Below are 19445 nucleotides of genomic sequence, written 5' to 3'. Positions count from 1 at the left end.
TTGGCATCTATAACAAGGATATATCAGGTATACAGGCAAAAGCTAGGAACAGAACCGTTCACATAGAGTTATTTATGGAAGTAAAATGTTGGAAACAAACTTAATGTCCAATGGCAAGAGAATGATTTAAATTGTGGCACAGCTAAATGATGGAATGTTATGAAACCACCAAAAACAAAGTTTCTCCCCTAGTTTTTATGATAATCATGAATTACTTTTCTAAGGAAAAAAAAGTCTGCTTGAAGGAAAATAAAAAGTTAAGGCTAAAATTTAGTTTGTGGATTCCAAACTTGGGCTTCAGCCTTCCTTGCCAGTAAATCTAGAGCAATGCTCCTGGTGTACTACATAAAAAGATTTATACAACTTTCTAAGCTGCAAAGTTAGCCCTAAGAATGTGCAAGAAAAACAAACACTGGGCACTGCACTTGGGAATGTGCTTATTGAGTACGACTTTCTCCAAATGAACAATGAACAGTTCTACAAAACAAGGAGTGAGTCACAGAGACACCAAAGGAATAACAAACCACAGACCCTAATCTGCACCGAGAATCCACCTTGGGTGATTGGGTGACACCACATGGTTCTGCCGGAGTCCTCCAAATCCCTCGGACAGGCATGCTTCCTGCAGAGCCAGCTGCCACTGCTAGGTGCAGATATCTGTCCTACCCACAGGTCACAGACCGAAGAGCAAGGACCTTATATAACTAGTGGACCAAGTGCAAGAACTGTCTGAACTCTGGCAGTAAGAGTTCAAAGGCAAGGCCCATGCCCTCAAAGATCTAATGGTGAAGACACAGAAATGACTTGAATAAATTAAGAAAACTGCCATCACTGAGGGCCCAACTAAGTCTGACACAGAGAACCAGGGAATACTTCAGGGCAGGGGGCAGAGCCTGAAATGGTGCCCACGCAAGCAGCAGACAGGAGCCAGGGGCAGCACCAGTGCCCCTGAGGGCCATCTTGGGCTGAGGAGACCTTGGGGTAATTGTTCGCCCTCCCAGAACACAAGGCCATGTGGCTATGGAGTCGGTACATCTCAGAGGAGGTTTCCATTTCTGTGCAGGCCAACAGGTAAGTCCCCAAAGCCCCCATCAAAGAATGTTAGGTTCAACTAGTAACATCCCAACTCTACTATCCAAATTCACTGACTCCATATCTGCTCTTGAAAGCATGCCCTAGCCTCATCTTTAGGCCTTTTTTTGTGTGGTATCTGCTGAACCCTCACAGCCCTTCTGCAAATTCAACACTGCTTCACCCCCCCTCCATGTTCAGGCTTGGGCCCCTGGTCTTCCCTTTACACACCACTCAGGGAATTCACATCTAACCACCATAGGGATAACTCCAAAATCTCAAACTCCAGGCCGGACTCATCAAGGACACTCAACTTCTCTACCTCCTTCTGTGTACGCATGTATCACTTCAAAGTCCAGCCAGCCTTCTCTGCCGGTAAGCTCGTCATCCTGTCACTCTTTGGGACTTACTATCTACCTGTTGGTACTTAGTAAGTGCTGCCATTCTAAAGCAATTAATCCTCGCAACCCTGTGAGGTGGGTATACTGTTATTCCAACCCAGGAAGTCCAGCTATGAAGCCCATGCTCGTAACTACGCTATGACATTGCTATGATGATAGAAGAGCAAGCTCGCCACTTACGTCAGAATCCCCCACTTCTAATTACCTGAGCTGTCATTTATAAATGGCTATGTAAAGAAAAAAAAAGATGATTCCTCTCCTTTATGAAGTCCTGATGGGTTTTCTTCTGTCTCTTATTTACTTTTCCTATCCTTTACTTCAGCTCCCACCCAAATATAGGCCTTGATTACGTCACACCTCCTGCCAGGGCAGCAGCATCCTTGTTAGCAAAGAGCTGGTACCCACCTTTCTTCTCCAACTCAGTCTCCAACACTCAAGCTGATCTTTCAAAACTGAACTATTCTCCCATTCATTGAAGCATTTACTAAACCACCACACTGGTTCCAAGTAGCAGGCATCCTGCCAGACTTCGCAAAACTGAACTAGAAAATATCCAGCGGATATTTTCTAGAAAAGATCACAGCCTATAGGCTGCTTCTAATTTGTTAACCACCCACCAACTTCCCTCCCGTCCCACCCCCTCAATTTAGGAACCTTCCATAGCTCTCCAAGATTTGAGCACAAGGTCTCCAAAGTGGCAACCCTCAGGCCAAATCCTCCAAAACAACTTTTTCTTTGAACAAATGTGCTTTTAAACGTTTTGATTCTGCAATTCCCCAGCAGGCGACCTTTCTCCAGTTCTCTGCAGGCACCACCACCTTACTCTTACCTCTGTCACCATGTTTCCCATCAAAATCCAGTGAATTGGGGGGAGGTGGGTAGAGGGAAGGGGATTAGTGGGATTACACCAGCGGTGCATCTTACAAGGGTATATGTGAAACTTGGTAAACGGTCTGTGAAGCTAGTGAATGATGCCCCATGAATATATCAATGTACACAGCTATGATTTAATAAAAAAAAAAATAAATAATAATAAAAAGAAGAAATCCAGTGAATAAAGTCTAAACTTTTTTTGTTTTCTTTTTTTAAACAGAGTCTCACTTTGTCATTTTCTGCAGAGTGTGGTGGCATCATAGCTCATATTAACCTCAAACTCTTGGGCTCAAGTGATTCTCTTGCCTCAGCCTTCCAAGTACTTGGACTACAGGCACCTACCACAAGCCCTGGCTAGTTTTTCTATTTTTTAGTAGAGACAGAGTCTCGCTCTTGCTCAAGCTGGTCTCAAACTCCTGAGCTAACTCAATCCACCTACCTTGGCTTCTCGGAATGCTAGGATTACAGTCATGAGCCACCACACCAGCCAAGTCTAAACTTTTATTCAACATTCAAGGGCCTTCCCAGTCTGGTGAGACTTTGACTCTTCCCTCCCACTATTTTCCAACAAGTGGCTGTTTCTCGGTGCCTCCCACCTCCTCCAGGAGCTTTCCATGACCACTGCAGCTCAAGTTCAATTTTTAGTCTTTGAAATCCCCCTACTGTACATTAACCTTGGTGCTTGACCACACAGAAGTATCTTGCCTTTCTGAATACACTGCAAATTCTTAGTTTGAAACACCTGTGACATACTTGTTTTATATCACTTCTATTTTCTTTAAACAAAAAATTCATACTGTTATAAAGTTTAAGCAAAACAGAGCAACATTAAGAAAGGAAAAAGAAATCATCCAAAATCCTACCACTCACAAATAACTAATTTCACGAACCTATTTTTAAATATTTTTCTATGAGCATACATACATGTTAAGGATGACAGAACAGATGATAGGAATAATTTATAACACTGGGACTGTATATAATTTTTAAATAAAAATGTATGGCTCGGTTTTATATGAATTTCAATACACTAAAGTAGAACCAAGGGAACTGCCAACTTTTGAGTAATTGTTTCTTCTACACGTGATATATTAATTCCTTAAGGATCTGAGTTTAGGAAAAAGACTGGAAGAAATATTTTCTTACATTATAATCTTTTTAAACTACATGTTTCACTTTACATAGCTGGCATTCTACCAAGAAAGATAAAACCCAAAATTTATTTTGACCTACTTCTCAATCCTGCTTCCTGTGTTTTGCACATTATACTATTTTTACTTTGTTAAAGTTTTAAAATTTGCAATCTGTTCTGCAGTTATAATTTCCAATCGTTTCATCTTAGTTCTGGATATAAAATGGATTAAAATCTTAACAACACATCTTCAGTATGCTCTTCTTCAATCTTCTTGGTTAGCTAAATTTCATTAACCTGAATTTTTTTTTTTTTTTTTGAGACAGTCTTTGTCTCCCTAGGTAGAGTGAGTGGCATCATAGCTCACTACAACCTCGAACTCTTGGACTCAAGCAATCTTCTTGCCTCAGCTTCCTAAGTAGCTGGGACTACAGGTACCCACCACAACACCCAGCTCGTTTTTCTATTTTTAATAGAAGCCTATTCTTTTTAATAGGCAATAGAAAAAGGAATACAAACTTCCACGGAAAACCTCGCTAGTTTTTCTATTTTTAGGCTGGTCTCAAACTCCTGAGCTCAAGCACCTCCCCTGCCTCAGCCTCCCAGAGTGCTAGGATTACAGGTGTTAGCCACCATCCCCAGCCTAGCTTGATTTTTCAAGTAAGCCTCATGAATTCATTTGTGTTAAGATTAATTCATTTGTGTCTGCCTGCTGCCTTTGTATCTGCCTATCAACTCAAATGGACACAGGATTCTTTGTTAACAATTCCCTTCCCTCAATGATATTGTTCCACTCTTTTCTGACATTAGCTGTTCCTGTGCAGAAATCTGAGACAAGCTTAAGTTTGTATTTCTTGACTTTCCTGCCTTTGCACAACTCTTCTATGTCTAAAGCTCAGTTAGTTTCACTAGAATGTGCCTATGCCCATTATTATGCGTCAGTTTTTCCCAGTGTATAGTGTTCCTTTTGGATCTGCAAATTTAAGTCCTTCCTTCAATGAGAACATTTTCTACTATTATATCATGAATATTTCTTTGAACTTTTAGAGAGAAAATGATGATAAACATGAGGATGATAGACAAAAAGTAATCCAGTTCAGCAAGAATATGCCCTAGAATACAGATGCTGGGTAGTACAACTGGGTAGAAGGAATACATGGTATCTGCCATCATTCCATAGCAGTTAACCTACTTGCTTAAGAACAGTTTCTCTTGAGAGTAAAAAAAGTCTGTTTCTCTAAAAATGATTGCAATCTCACCTAATTAGTAGATAAATAAAACCTTCTGAACAAATAAATCAAACTCATCAGTTATCAGTATGGATTCAAATCCAGAGCAAGTAGAAAGTATACATGTTCACTTTCCCTCATACTACATGGATGTTTGCATGCTTAACCCTAAAAACGAGTTTTATGCTTTTTAATAGGCAAGAGAAAAAGGAATACAAACCTCCACTGAAGGTATGTCCTGTTTCTCAGAACATATGTCTTCTTTAGATGCTTTGTGAACCTTCTTTTCTGAAGACTTTGTATCAACCTTTTTTAAAGTTTCACAATTATCTATTTCATTCTTGATAGGCACTTGCTGGTTATTCCCTTGAATAAACAAAAATAGTTCAATTTCCAGCTTAAAATTTCCATTCACATTCCCGCTAGTTAAACTTTTCTCTTAGGCCAAACATCTCATTTGATTTAATGAGCTTTTTTAAATTCTTTATTAAATCATAACTGTGTACATTAATGCATTTATGGGGTACAATCTGCTGATTTGATATACAATGTGGAATGCTTACATCTAACTGATTGACACAACTGTCTCTTTGCTTATTTGTTGTGGCAAAAACATTCATACTCTATTCTTAAAAGCATAGAAATGTATTATTGCATTATGAACATTAGGTTGGATCCCCCCCAAAACTCTCCCTCCTCCTGGCGTCCCCCCTCCCCTCTCTTTCCTCTTCCCTTCTTTCTGGACTATAGTTATGTTTTACCATTCCTATGAATGTGTAGGTGATTATACACTGATTTCATAGTAGTATGGAGTACATGGGATACTTTTTTTTCCATTCTTGAGATACTTTACTAAGAAGAATATGTTTCAGCTCCATCCGGGTAAACAAAACTTAAGGATTTTGTTTTCAGGTGAAAATGGACTTAAATTAAGAGTTCCACAAATAATCTTTAAAAGAGATCAAGGAAAAGTGAGAGGAGGACACCAACATTCATTGCATCATTATTCATATTAACCAAAATGCGGATAAAATCTCAATATCATTGATGGATAAACAAAATGGGCTAGCCGGGCCTGGTGGCTCATGCCTGTAATCCTAGAACTCTGCAAGGCCAAGGTGGGTGGATAGCCTGAGCTCATGGTTCCAGACCAACCTGACCAAGAGTGAGACCCTGCTTCTACAGTTAGCCAGGCATTGTAGTGGACGCCAGTAGTCCCAGCTCCGTGGGAGGCTGAGGCAAGCGAATCACTTTTTGAGTCCAGGAGTTTGAGGTTGCTATGAGCTTTGAGTCCAGGGTACTCCACCAAGGGCAACAAAGTAAAACTCTGTCTCAATTTAAAAAAAAAAGGACTATATACATACAACTGAATACCATTCAGCCTGATTCACTGCATGATGACGTGCAGTTAAAATGTTTTTTAAAAAAGAAGGCTCGGCACCTGTGGCTCAAGCGGCTAAGGCACCAGCCACATTCAACTGAGCTGATGGGTTCGAATCCAGCCTGGGCCCGCCAAACAACAATGACAGCTGTAACCAAACAATAGCTGGGCCAATTTGTGGCAGGCACCTGTAGTCCCAGTTACTTGGGATTAGGAGGCAGGAGACTCGCTTGAGCCCAGGAGTCAGCACTCTACCCAAGGCGACAGCTTGAAGCTCTGTCTCAAAAAAAAACTTTTTTTTTTTTTTTTTTAAAGAAAATGATAGAGCCATGAATCTTGAAGACATTATGCTAAGTGAAACAAGCCAGACACAAAAGGATAAATGTTTTAAATTCTACCTATAAGGAACTTAAGTAAAATTCATAGAGACAGAAAGTAGAATGGTGGTTACTAGTGATGGCGGAAAGGGATGATCGGATTTTTGTTGTTATTTTTGAGACAGAGTCTCATTTTGTCGCCCTCAGTAGAGTATCATGGTGTCACAGCTCACAGCAAACTCAAAGTCTTGGGCTCAAATGATCCCCTAGCCTCAGCCACCAAGTGGCTATAGGTGCCTACCACAACGCCTGGCTATTTTTAGAGAGAGGGCTCTGGCTCAGGCTGGCCTCAAACTCATGAGCTCAGGCAATCCATCTGCCTCGGCTTCCCAGAGTGCTAGGATTATAGGCCTGAGCCACCACACCCAGCCAGGATTTATTATTTAATGAGTGCAGGGCTAGTGTTTGAGCTAATGAGAAAGTTCTGAAAAAGGATAAGGTGATGGTTGCACAATAATGTGAATGCACTTAATGCCATCGAAGTTTACTATTAAAAATAGTTAATATGGTAAATTTTATGTTACATACATTTTATCATTTTCTTCAAAGTTGAGGAAGAAGGAGAAAGGGATAGGGACTTGGGTTTTGGTCATGACTCAAACACTAATTCATTTTATGATCAGAGGAAGTCTAACCTGCCTGTGCCTTAGTTTCCTTATTTGCAAAATAAACAGCGCCCCATCTTCCTTGAGAACAGAACAGACATAAATATAAAGCATCCCCATCAAAGGACGCATGAACTATCTCAGAGAAGGACCCTGCCCGCCACAGCAAACGCCCACCCTGCCCAGTAAGCAGTGTCTCTGTGCTGAAGGAGGCACAGTCAAGGCTAAGGGGGGTGCTGGTAGCAGCCTTTTCTTGAAAATATAATTTCTCCATTTTCTTTCCAAGTGACTCCATGAACATGCTTCTTCTATCTCTAACCTCGCAATAAAGGTAAATCAACTTCAACACCACAATAACTGGCCTTGATTTTTTAACTTGAAACAGAAAGTATTTCAACACCTTTTCCTTTTTTCATTAACTGAGATTCCCTCACAAAACCTTTGAAACCCAAGAACATTTAGAAGTCCGCAGTGCAAATATTTCCTAGCAAAGTAGGCTGCAGGCTCTGGCAGGAGGGACACCTGACCAGACGGCAGTAGAGGCTCCACTGCAGCCCTGCAGGGGACTTGTGGCAGGGGGAGTCCCCTACCCACTAAATGAAAAGAGTGGTGAAGTCCCCTCTGATTCTGAAATTCCAAAGCTACAAATTAAACCCACTCAGAACAAGAGACATACGTTTTTCCAAATAACACCAGGTAAACAGACTCTCAATTTGTTAACAAAAAATTACATAAATATTATGTAACTAGAAAAATGCTGGGCAAGCAAATGGTGCATACCTCGTAAAGGAATATAGGCTTTCATGGTTTAAGTGCAACCATGGCACACTACATCTTATACTTTCAAAAAAGAGGCTCTGTGTCAAAATTAATTTAAGGTCATTTTCTCTAAATGTCATAATATGAAGACAGAAAATCAATCTTTTGGCTGGACTCATCACATAAATTATCACAGGATGTTTCCATGCCTTCGGCTATGATGAAAATGATAAAACACACTTAAAAATGCAACAGCCAACATGGTATCCCAAGATAAATCTAATCACTATCAACTACTTCCTTTAATACCCAAGAATAACATGGGAAGTAGAGTTAGTAAAGAATTTGAATCAAAGGCAATTGAGGAAATTTCTATCCCAATAGGATAGTCAACCATCTGCTTAAAGAATTTAGATTTACCCTATCCAGAGGACTGCTGGGACACAGCGTTCAGATCCCCTTCACGTTCCTCAACTAAGGAGACCTAATAGCAGCCGGAAGAGTCATCACTACCCCTTATTTCATAAGCTGTCTGAATTAAAAGTCATTCTTTAGCAGGGATCAACTTTGAAACTTAATGCCTTCTCCAACACGAAGTGGATGCTGAACATCCATAAATGAAATTATCAAACACCATGGATGAGTACAGCAAATATTCAAGAAAAAGAAATCATAAATACAAATTGATTATCCCTTTGGATTCTGGAAACCATAAATGGCTTAAAAAAAAAAAAAGTGCCACTGCTTTCCTAGAGTCCTAATTCATGAGAAAATCAATTTAGTTAAGATTTTTTAAGGTCAACTATATAACCCTGAAAATGTTGGTCGTCAAAGTTTCTTAGAAAGGATCCAGATTCAACAGCCAATACAAAACCACCACCCCCAAAAGCAGTAAAACATGGATTTTTTCCTAGAACATTTTCTTCTCACACAATGAAAGCTCTACCCGGGCGGCGCCTGTGGCTCAGTCGGTAAGGCGCCGGCCCCATATACCGAGGGTGGCGGGTTCAAACCCGGCCCCGGCCAAACTGCAACCAAAAAATAGCCGGGCGCCTGTAGTCCCAGCTACTTGGGAGCCTGAGGCAAGAGAATCGCTTGAGCCCAGGAGTTGGAGGTTGCTGTGAGCTGTGAGGCCACGGCACTCTACCGAGGGGCCATAAAGTGAGACTCTGTCTCTACAAAAATAAATAAATAAATAAATAAAATAAAATAAAAAAAATCTCTACCCAGGAGGGTAAAAAAGCCTCAGAACAGGAGAAAGCACCATTCTTCAGGTGCCTGCAGGAGCGCTGCTAGGTTAGGAAAATCACTACAGTCCTAAGCATTGGGGTTGGGCTGCCTCCCAACCCCACCTTCCTCCTATCCAGTTAAAGGTAATCTTAGCACTACAATTATTTCTACAAAACATTTGTGCACTTTAGGAGAAATGGCTAAAATGTAGCAAACCTGCTATCTGGTTTCAGCTGAGTGAGTGCCAGTTCCCAATCCACTGGGCCACATAGTGAACAAAGTGACAAGAATTTATTTAGAACCCCCAACTCTTAGGAGGGCTAAGCTCTCAGCTCAGGAGACCGAAACTATTCTCTTCAGATTCTAGATTTGATTCTCTTCCGATCTTACTTTAGCATCGACAATGCTTTTTTCATTAAGTAAAATACTTTTTCAAAATTAAAAAAGAATTAATGCTCAAAGTTGGAAGTGAAAACTTGGAAGGTTCTTGCATATATACATCTGTTTGCCATCTGCCAATTACTGCAGTGTTTTCCTTTGAAATTTGACTGAAGAACCCAAAATGTTTAATATCTCTAGAAAACTTTAAATTCTATCTTCCAACTACAATTATCTTCTCCTAGAGATCTCAGTCCTTTCTTAGTCTTAATATTTTCAATTCCTTACTATTTTTCAATTGTGAAAGGGTGGCAGGCAATTTATTCAACTTTTAACGTCTTTGATATTTTTTTCTGGAACAGAGTTGTGAACATAAAAGAGAATAAAATGTATATCAGTGAATGGACTTCCCTAAAAAATCTCCTGTTGACATACTAACTCTGTAGAAAAGCACAGGAGTGCTGTGAGCACCTCTGAATGTGCTGGTCTGAACAGTTTTTTCATCAATTCTTATTTGATAAAAAAAGATTTGATTTGACCAGCAATCATCCTGACATCATTTTCAGTCCTGACCTAGTCAAAAAGTAGTTTAAAAAAATTCTTGCAGGGGCAGCGCCTGTAGCTCAAAGGAGTAGGGTGCTGGCCCCATATATTGGAAGTGGCGGGTTCAAACCCTGCCCCGGCCAAAAACTGCAAAAAAAATAATAAATAAAGTTTAAAACAAAAAAATTCTTGCAGTGAAGATTTGTCTCCATTTTTTTTTAACTTTTTTTTTTTTGAGACAGAGTCTCAAGTCTGTTGCCCTGGGTAGAGTACTGTGGTGTCATAGCTCACAGCAAACTCCAACTCTTGGGCTCAAGTGATCTTCTTGCCTCAGCTTTTCTATTTTTAGAGACAAGGGTCTCACTTTTTGCTCAGGCTGGTCTTGAACGCTTGAGCTCAAGCAATCCACCCACCTTGGCCTCCAAGAGTGCTAGGATTATAGGTGTGAGCCACCGTGCTGGCCTTGTCTCCATTTTAAAACACTGTAAACATACAGTACTGTGCACAGGAAGGACAGACTGGGGGCAGGTTTATCATCCACAGTGATATAGGCAAACCCTATGTTAATGGACTCACATAGTAATTTTACTCTTACTTATTTACTTTAGTGTGTATTACATACTAATCTTGACTCAGTCTTGAAGTACAATTCAAGTCTCATCTGGCCCACTCCAATACTCCACATCTGACCCATCCATGATGCCCAGAAAGTCCCTCCACCCATCTATCCACAATGCCATGGGCACATCTACTGGGGGACACAATGGACCCAGAAGCAGCACTTGCAGAGGGATGATTCCCTTAAACAACTCTTATTGTGAATGTACATAACGTCAGCTTATGTCAAAGGCTGTGCTCAGGCTGAAAGACTCACACAAGGAGAAAGACCAGAGGGAGTCACTCCGTCATTTCACCCTTTCATAGGTTTTTGTGGTCTGAGCCCCAGAGAATGTCTGGGACAGCAAGAGAACAACGGGCACCCAAGCACCCCTCATAAAATACCCGGACATGGTACGCCACGGTTTCATTTGCAGATCTGGTTAACTTCATTCTCCAGGGGGCTACTCACACGCCCAGGAAGAGACACAGTGGCAACTGGTAGACCTGCGTCCACCTCAGGCTTGCACAGTGCTGCAAGGGGAAATGGGACAAACAGGCGGGAACTAGGAGCAGCGAGCATGCACACACAGCTGCCTGAACCACAGTCCACGCAGAGGACTCTGACATGAAGTTAGCAATGTCCCTTCTTAGAGGGTGGGTTTTTTTACCAAATGCATAAAGCTCGTTAGGATTAATCAATCCATGATATTTCTGTATCTTCTCTACAATATCAAAAAGTGAAAAACATGAAACAATTTATTATTTAGATGTTTCAAAGGCGACTGAATTTTTCCAAATTAAAAACTGTCAAAAATACTTTTTTTTTTTGAGACAGAGTCTCACTTTGTTGCCCTCAGTAGAGTGCCATGGCGTCACAGCTCACAGCAACCTGAAACTCTTAGGGCTTAAGCGATTCTCTTGCCTCAGCCTGACAAGTAGCTGGGACTACAGGCGCCTGCCACGATGCCTGGATATTTTTTTTGTTGCAGTTGTCATTGATGTTTAGCTGGTCCAGGCTGGGTTTGAACCCACCAGCCTCGGTGTATGTGGCTGGCGCTGTAACCACTGTGCTATGGCACCAAGCCAAAAATACGACTTTTAATAGGTTCAGAAATACGCATACTGAAACATTCAAGGTGGACAAAATATATATTTAAAGTAAATAAGCACAGGCAGGAAGGCCACAGGGATTGGTGGAAGTATAATGACAATTCTATGTGTAGTCGTCTTCCTACGCTACTTCCGTTTGCATCTCCCTTAACTACATTTGCTCCATGAGAACATGTGTCTTCTTTTAACCAAGGAACACAGAGAAGAACCATGACCAGGCAACATGAGACCGTGGCAATAATTACATTAAAAAGTTGGTGAGGTTTTTGTTTGGTCAGAATCATTTCAGGAGCTGATTAATTATTGCAAATAACCTGAAAATTCAAGATTAAAAAATTAGAAAAGGCATCCCTATCCTCCCAACAATAAAATATGACATTCATATTCCTCTACACTTGTGTACTAAAAAAATCACACTTCTTGGCCAACCTACTCTAAAAAACCTGGTGCTTTGACTTAAACTTTTCATTTCACAAATTATTTAAGCGCTAAAACTCTGCGCATGAATTAAAAAACTCAGCATCCATGATTAAAACTAAAGGCCACCGGTGAGAAAAAAATGCCATTAAAAATAGACCAGGGACACACACGAGAGAAGAATTATGAAGGAGGATGGAAAGATTACCATTATTATTTTTCCTGGAAATCTCAGGCAAGTCTGACTGGTGGTAATGAGGTGAGTTTCGTGGCAAATGACTTTCAGGTAGTTTCTTAGAGGTCTTCAGCGTGCAGAGCTCCCGTTCCTTGAGCTCAGCTGTGTTCTCTGAAGTTTTAATGTCAGTTTCCTTAGGAAACATACATGTCTGTATTCCCTCCTTCACATTACATTCTGAAGAAGGATTATGGATGACTGTGTTTTTCAGTGTATTTTCTTCTTTGTTTAGTAAGTTTTGGGGAAGGGTTAAATTCTTCTGGAGGTTGACACTCATGCCACTTGCGTATTTGAGGCTGATCCAGTTCTCCCCCATGGTATCAGCGCAAATGTCCTCTTTAGCAGCAGGCAAGGGGCTACCCAGGGTTGAAGTCTGCTTTTCCTCAGGAGCAGGGCTGGTGCTGCTGGCCACAGAGGCGCTAGGTTTGTGTTTACTGTAATACACTGAGCATTTATGCTTCTTCTGAGAATGACTGTAGGTGGCCGGGCTCCTCTTCGCAGCATTCTGGATCCTGCTTTGGGAAGTGTTCACAGGAAGGCAGCTTTTCCCTCTGCCTTTATCAGAGGGGCCATATGTATCAAGAAAGTTCTTGCAATTGCTTCTGAATTTAAGAAGAAAAACATTTAACATAAAGGTAAATCAAACTCTACTTCATTTTTACATCCATGAGAAAGAGGTAGCAGTCAATATTGTGTGTACAGAGGACTTAGCCCTTTCCTTCTTCTAAAGGTCCTAGAGTTTTCTAACAGGGAGGACACCAATAAATTACATCCTTATGTGGAGACTATCTTATGATGAACAGGGCAACTGTTCATGCTACTACTTAAAAAATTTTATGAGAACAATTTTGGAACCAAAATTTGGATTACCTTAAGATAAAATCAGAAATGAGTAATACCAAAGGTGAGAACACCTTTACACACACACACACGCACACACACACGGATTCTTACTTCTGAGTGTGGGAGCTGATTACATCCATTGGACTGCTGTTTTGCTGGGAAGAGGAACTAGCATTTTGCCTCTGTCTTGTTTTCATGAATTCCATAAGAATGTACTGTGCTTGCTGGAAGGCTATTAAAATCACACCCAACAGAGACAAACTGAGGAAGGAAGGAATGAGGTTCATTACTGCATGGTTCCAACTGGAATTTAAAAGACTAGTTTAATTATAGAAGAGTGGTGAATCATCAACAGGAAACACCTAAAGACACAGTATTAAAATTCCCTAAGACTTATGAATCATAATTTCTGATTATGAAGTTTCTTAAAAATAAAAAATCACTCAAATAATGTGATTTGACATTACAATTTAATTTCTATAAAATCAAAGCTGGGTATAGCAACGCAACCCTTTGGGAGGCCCAGGTGAGAGGATGACCTGAGGCCAGAAGTTCAAGAGCAGCGTGGGCAACATGGCAAGACCCCATCTCTACAAAAAATTAAGAAATGAGCTACTCACGGTGGTGTGTGCTTATAGTCTTAGCTACTTGGTGTTTAGGAGCCTGAGGAAGGAGGATGGCTTCACTTACGCCCAGGCGTTCAAGGCTTATGAACCTTGAACTTATGAATTATGATTACACCACTGCATTCCAGCCTCGGTGACAGAATGAGACATTATCTCCTCTAAAAATAAAAAATTACTCCAAAAGTGTCATTCTAGTGTTCTACTCTCAAATTGTCATTGCACTGAGCTAGTAAGAGTAATTAACATTCCTATCTTCCACCAGGGCTGCCAAGGAACGTGCTATTAACATGGTCGTTAACATGGTATGGAACACGGTCGTCTTTTATCCTCCCATAGTCTTAGGACTCTGGTACCATGAGTTTACTATCATCTTAAAGCATACCTTGTCGGTTACCACCTTGTTTACTTCACAAATCAGAGTTCTCAACGCAAGAAAAATTCCCCTCAATTCATATGCTTTGGCCACACTTGGGCGATTTACGTTATTTTCATGCAATGTGCCTAGATGACTTCGCTATTTGGAGAACAGTGGAGGAGGTGGTGGTTTTACCTGACAAAAAAGACTGTGAGTCTCCAAAATGACTCCTCCCAGCTGGGACCTGGAACCACATCTGCACATAAGGGCAACAAGTGATGCGGGAGGGTCACATTGAGAGTAAAGTGGAATTCCAGGCCTGCTGCAGTCACAAGAGTGAGCTCACGAATGACCCAGGAAGAAGTAAAGTCTGGAGTAAACCTGATAACAAAAGATTCATCTTTATGAACTTTTAATTGTTTTCATTTTAGTCACATAGCAAAATAATTATAAAAGCAACAAAAGTTTCTACTTCTATAAAACAAATGCTTTGATAACTTAAGATGTCTTAACCAGTGGAAAAAGTTCTCCCTCCCCCCCACATTATTAATTGCAGCATAAAACTGAAACGAGGTTAAAGCCCAATGCTTACACAATGCTGATATCACGGGATGTGTTCGGGTCCAGAGAAAACTGATGACAATCTAGCACTTCAAATCCATAACCTTGGCAATTATACCCATTAATTTTCAGAGATGACACAGTTATAGGAAGAGGTCCAATATTTTCAACTTTAAAGTTCTTTGTAATAGATAATATTTTCTTGCTATCTTTCGGTTCTAATGAGGACAAACAGTGATATTTAGTATATATGAACTATACGACTTATTCTAAATAATTTAAGGCTCATGCATTATTAAAGTATAAAAAAAGATACCACAAAAGCTCAAAATAGATTTCTATCTAATTTCTAGAACAATTATAGGTGCTGTTATACAACCAAGATACAACAGAGATATTTAAGTGGTCAAGATTTTTCTTAAGTTAAATGCTCGGCTTAGATACCAAAAGTAATCAGAATCTCTTCTTTGGTCCTTTGCTTATTGAAGGGTAAGGTTAAAAGTTTATTATTCTCAGAAGCCAAATGGTTTAGATTTACCACTAGCCACCATATACTCTGTGACCCTCAGATTTTCTCTCAAATTCAACCAAGGACCAGTGAAAAATACGTACTTCCGTGTAAATTCATCACAGCTACTAGAAACACAGTTCAAACGCCCACCCACTACATTAAAAAGAATTAAATCCTTGCAAATAAATAACAGCACATTTTATACTGAGACAAAGAGAAGTCATGACAATTTAAAAATATCCCTATAAATGTATAACTCAATCTATTCCATAAAGACTAATATTTTATCTGATTCTATAGTTTTCTTATTACTCCTTAATTTTTTCTATCTTTCAAAGTTAACTCTAAATTACTCAATAAATGAATATCCTGAAGAAGAATTGTGAGTGTAAAATTAACAAATCTTTTTGAACTCAGAGCTCATTTAACATCTTCTAAAAAAAAAAAAAATTCCCCCCCCCCTTTTTTTAAAGAGACAGAATCTCACTTTATTGTCATCAGTAGAGTGGTATGGCATCACAGCTCACAGCAACCTCCAACTCCTGAGCTTAGGCGATTCTCTTGCCTCAGCCTCCCGAGTAGCTGGGACTACAAGCGCCTGCCACAACACCTAGCTATTTTTTGTTGCAGTTTGGCCAGAGCCAGGTTTGAACCCGCCACCCTTGGTATATGAGGTCGGCGGCCCTCAGCCACAGGTGCCACCCTCAAAACAAAAAAATTCCAATCAGGCACTAAAAAGAGCTCTGAAATTATCTGATAGTTTCCACCAACTAGCTTTCTCTGTAGAAAATACATTGTTACACTAAAATGTTTTCAGAAAATCCAAAATAGTGATAGGAAAATGAGACAATTTACCAAAAACATTTTACATCTACTGTTTGATTTCTGTTATAGTTCCTGAGGAAGTTGCTGAAACTAATATAGGTGATTTAAAGACATTTAATTTAAACACACCATAACTTAGAAATTTTCTAGTGCAATATCTCATTTCTAAATCTGTACTGTCTGATGCCATTGGCCATTAGACAAGGGTGGCTATTCATTTATTAGTTAGTTAGTTAGTTAGTTAGTTATAGACAGTCTCACTCTCTGCCCTGGGTAGAAAGCCATGGCATCATCATAACTTACAACAACCTCAAACTCTTAGGTTCAAGAGATACTCTTGCCTCAGCCTCCCAAGTAGTTGGGACTATAGGTGCCTGCCACAACGCCTGGCTAGTTTTTCTATTTTTAGTAGAAAAATAGAAAGGGGTGTTGCTCTTGTTCAGGTTGGTCTTGAACTCCTGAGCTCAAGTGATCCACCTGCCTCAGCCTCCCAGAGTGCTAGGATTACGAGCATGAGCCACCATACCCAGCCTACATGTGGCTATTTAAACTTAAAGTAAAATTTTAAAAAATTTAAAAATTGACTTTAGTCAATTGACATCAGTCACACTAGCTATTTTAAAGGCTAGTTAACCATGTGTAACTCCTGGCTACTGCACTGGATGACACAGATACTGAATGTTTCATCATCACAAAAAGCTCCACCAGGCAGGGCATATTTAGTCTTCTCTCCATTCATCATTTTAGTGTGATTTTCTACAATTAAGTAACTGATAGCCAAACTAACTACTTCACATATTTATCTAAATATTTCACACTACAATTTCACTTTGTTTCTTCCCTCTCTACCTGTCATCTAGGTTGAATTAAATATCTAAAGCTATTATTCTAATCCAGGGGTACCGGCCTACATACGTTCAAATGTCTGATTTAATTATTTGCATCAATACAATGAATTTGCAGCAAATTTTTAGAACAATCTCCTTATAGAGCCCCTTTACTCTTGCCTTTAATGCCAAGCCTTGCCTCCTCGTCAACAGTGTCATTACACGTTGGCTTGGTGCCCATAGCACAGTGGTTACGGTGCCAGCCACATACACCAAGACTGGCAAATTCAAATCCAGCCTGGGCCTGCTAAACAACATGACAACTGCAACCAAAAATAGGTGGGTGTTGTGGCAGGCGCTATAGCTTTACCCAGAAGGCTGAGGCAAGAGAATAGCTTAAGCCCAAGATTTGAGGTTGCTGTGAGCTGTGATGTCACAGCACTCTAGACAAAGTGAGACTCTGTCTCAAAAAAAAAAAAAACCAAAAGAGTGTCACATGTATGAACTCACGTCGACGGCAGTCCATCAGCGTGGACTCAGGCACCTTAAATCGGAGGGAGCCTCCAGCACCTGGAAGTCTTCCGCCCACCTTCAGTAACTCTCTCGCTCCAAATCCTTCCACAGCAATCATGTCAAGAACAGTCAAGTTATTCCTAACGTGAAAGAACATACAAATAAAAAGACATTGCCATAGAGTCATAGATACATTTGAACTTGAATATTCTCGGCTATCAAAACTGGTTTTAAAGTTTTAAAAGAACATCAATTTCAACAGTGTGGCAGCTCCTGCGATCAACAGAATAAGGGTGTATCTGCAAACAGTGAAAGCTGCTGAGTCCAGAAGAGGCAAAGCCAGCTGAGTCCACCAGGGACTTGTGAATGATCATGACCACTCTTCACCAGGGTGGTGGTCAGACATCCAAGAGAAATGAGTGGAAGGAGTAAGTTGGAGGACACAGAAAAACGCTAACATATTTAGACAAAATGATGAAAATTATTTACAGGGTTAATTAGGAGAAATAAATAGAAATAAAATTCTACTGATTTCCTTGAAATAACAATTTAAAATGTAACTCCACAAACAACATATACCTAGTCAGATTCTTATTAGTCAAAAAGAAGTAATTCAGACTAACAGGTGCCTTTTCATTAATTGAAATCATGATTTCTAAGACAAAGAGGTTATGTACACATATAGCTGAGACAAGGGCTCACTCACTCTGTTGCCTTGGCTAGAATACAGTGGCCTCCTCATCACAGCTCACTGCAACCTCAAAATCCTAGGGAATCAAGTGATCCTCCTGCCTCTGCCTCCTGAAGAGCTGGGACTACCAGCAAGTCCCACCATGCTAGGCTAATTTTTCTGTATTTTGTAGAAATGGAGTCTCCCTCTTGCCCAGGCTAGTCTCAAATTTCTGGCCTCAGGCGATACTCCCACTTCAGCATCCCAAAGTGCTGCAATTAGGGATGTGAGCCACTGTGCCCAGTGAAAATGATTTTTAAATGATTCATGCTGTACTGAAAGCTAGTCATCATAATGTAAATATTGTACAAGCAGAGAGATAATTCATTTTACTTTAAGTATGCAAAACACACGAAAATATCTGTACAACTTTATCTAAAGGATTAAAAAACCTTTATTTAACCATTTAAAAGCCTTTCAGTGATAAGGCATTAGGTGATTGGTAACTACTTACAGAATGGAATGCAAACTACCAAATGTAAATTAACTTCCATAAAAAATTTAGGCTTTCTTTTTGAGTCTGAGATAGTTGAACCTGGGATGAGGCAAAGTTTATCTCTTCACTTCCTGTGACCTTAGTTCTTAAACAAAATGAAATATATTAAATGAAATAACGTGAAGTCAATGGGGCATTAGGAATTTGTAGTTAAAATGCTTATGAAAGAACAAACTTTAACACAATTTCTCCTTAGTCTGCAGAATAAACTTTTACCCATTTAAAGAAGTCCCAAAGTTTTGCCAGTTGATATGACATTAGCAAAGCTTTTAAAAATTAACTAAAATGTCATTTATTAATAATTAAATTTGTTAGACTTCTCACCAATGCAGAGAGCTTCAACATCTGTATTAACTGTAAATTTTTGAAAGAAGACTCTCAGTAAAAACTACCTAAAGATGAAAAAAATTTTTAAATGAAACACATGTAGCTGCTCAAATCAGTTAGCAATAACTACCACTTAAAAGAAAGAAAAGGAGTGGAAGAGCTGATGGACTCAACAAAGCACTTTTTCCACTGTCCTTTGGGGCTACAGAGAAGTCCAGAAGTAAAAGAGACGTGAGCACAATGTAAATTCATTTAAATACCACAGACTGGAAACATCTACAGCAGTTTCTTCTGTTTGTTTTCCTATGCTAAGGACAGAGAAGTAGACGTGTGTTCTGCCTTTTGTGACAGCACTAGATGAGACACTGAGCAAAGTGTACTGCTCTGCTGGAAACTCGGGCACATGCTCCCTGTGGGAGAAGGGAGGAGACGGGGGCTGGAGGTGAGGGGAGAGCCTTCGGCAGCCTCCCCTCTCAGCTACCACCTCTTC

General features: G+C 40.0%; 1 protein-coding gene across 4 annotated transcripts in view; it reads right to left on the bottom strand.

Annotated features, from left to right (window-relative positions):
* Positions 1-19445, bottom strand: part of TMEM131L (transmembrane 131 like) — a 172376-nt gene that overhangs the window by 22243 nt on the left and 130688 nt on the right. For all 4 annotated transcript variants that reach the window (XM_053583183.1, XM_053583193.1, XM_053583202.1 and 1 more), the window contains 6 exons: positions 17400-17542; positions 14758-14944; positions 14361-14546; positions 13296-13445; positions 12315-12943; positions 4927-5072 (listed from right to left, as the gene is read on the bottom strand). In XM_053583183.1, coding sequence (XP_053439158.1) covers positions 4927-5072; positions 12315-12943; positions 13296-13445; positions 14361-14546; positions 14758-14944; positions 17400-17542 — 1441 coding nt within the window. The remainder of the gene's footprint in view (positions 1-4926; positions 5073-12314; positions 12944-13295; positions 13446-14360; positions 14547-14757; positions 14945-17399; positions 17543-19445) is intronic.

This window comes from Nycticebus coucang, chromosome 1, assembly GCF_027406575.1.
Source record: "Nycticebus coucang isolate mNycCou1 chromosome 1, mNycCou1.pri, whole genome shotgun sequence".
Lineage (NCBI taxonomy): Eukaryota > Metazoa > Chordata > Mammalia > Primates > Lorisidae > Nycticebus > Nycticebus coucang.
The sequence above is the reverse complement of the archived record's forward strand: the minus strand, read 5'-3'. Positions and strand labels throughout refer to the sequence as shown.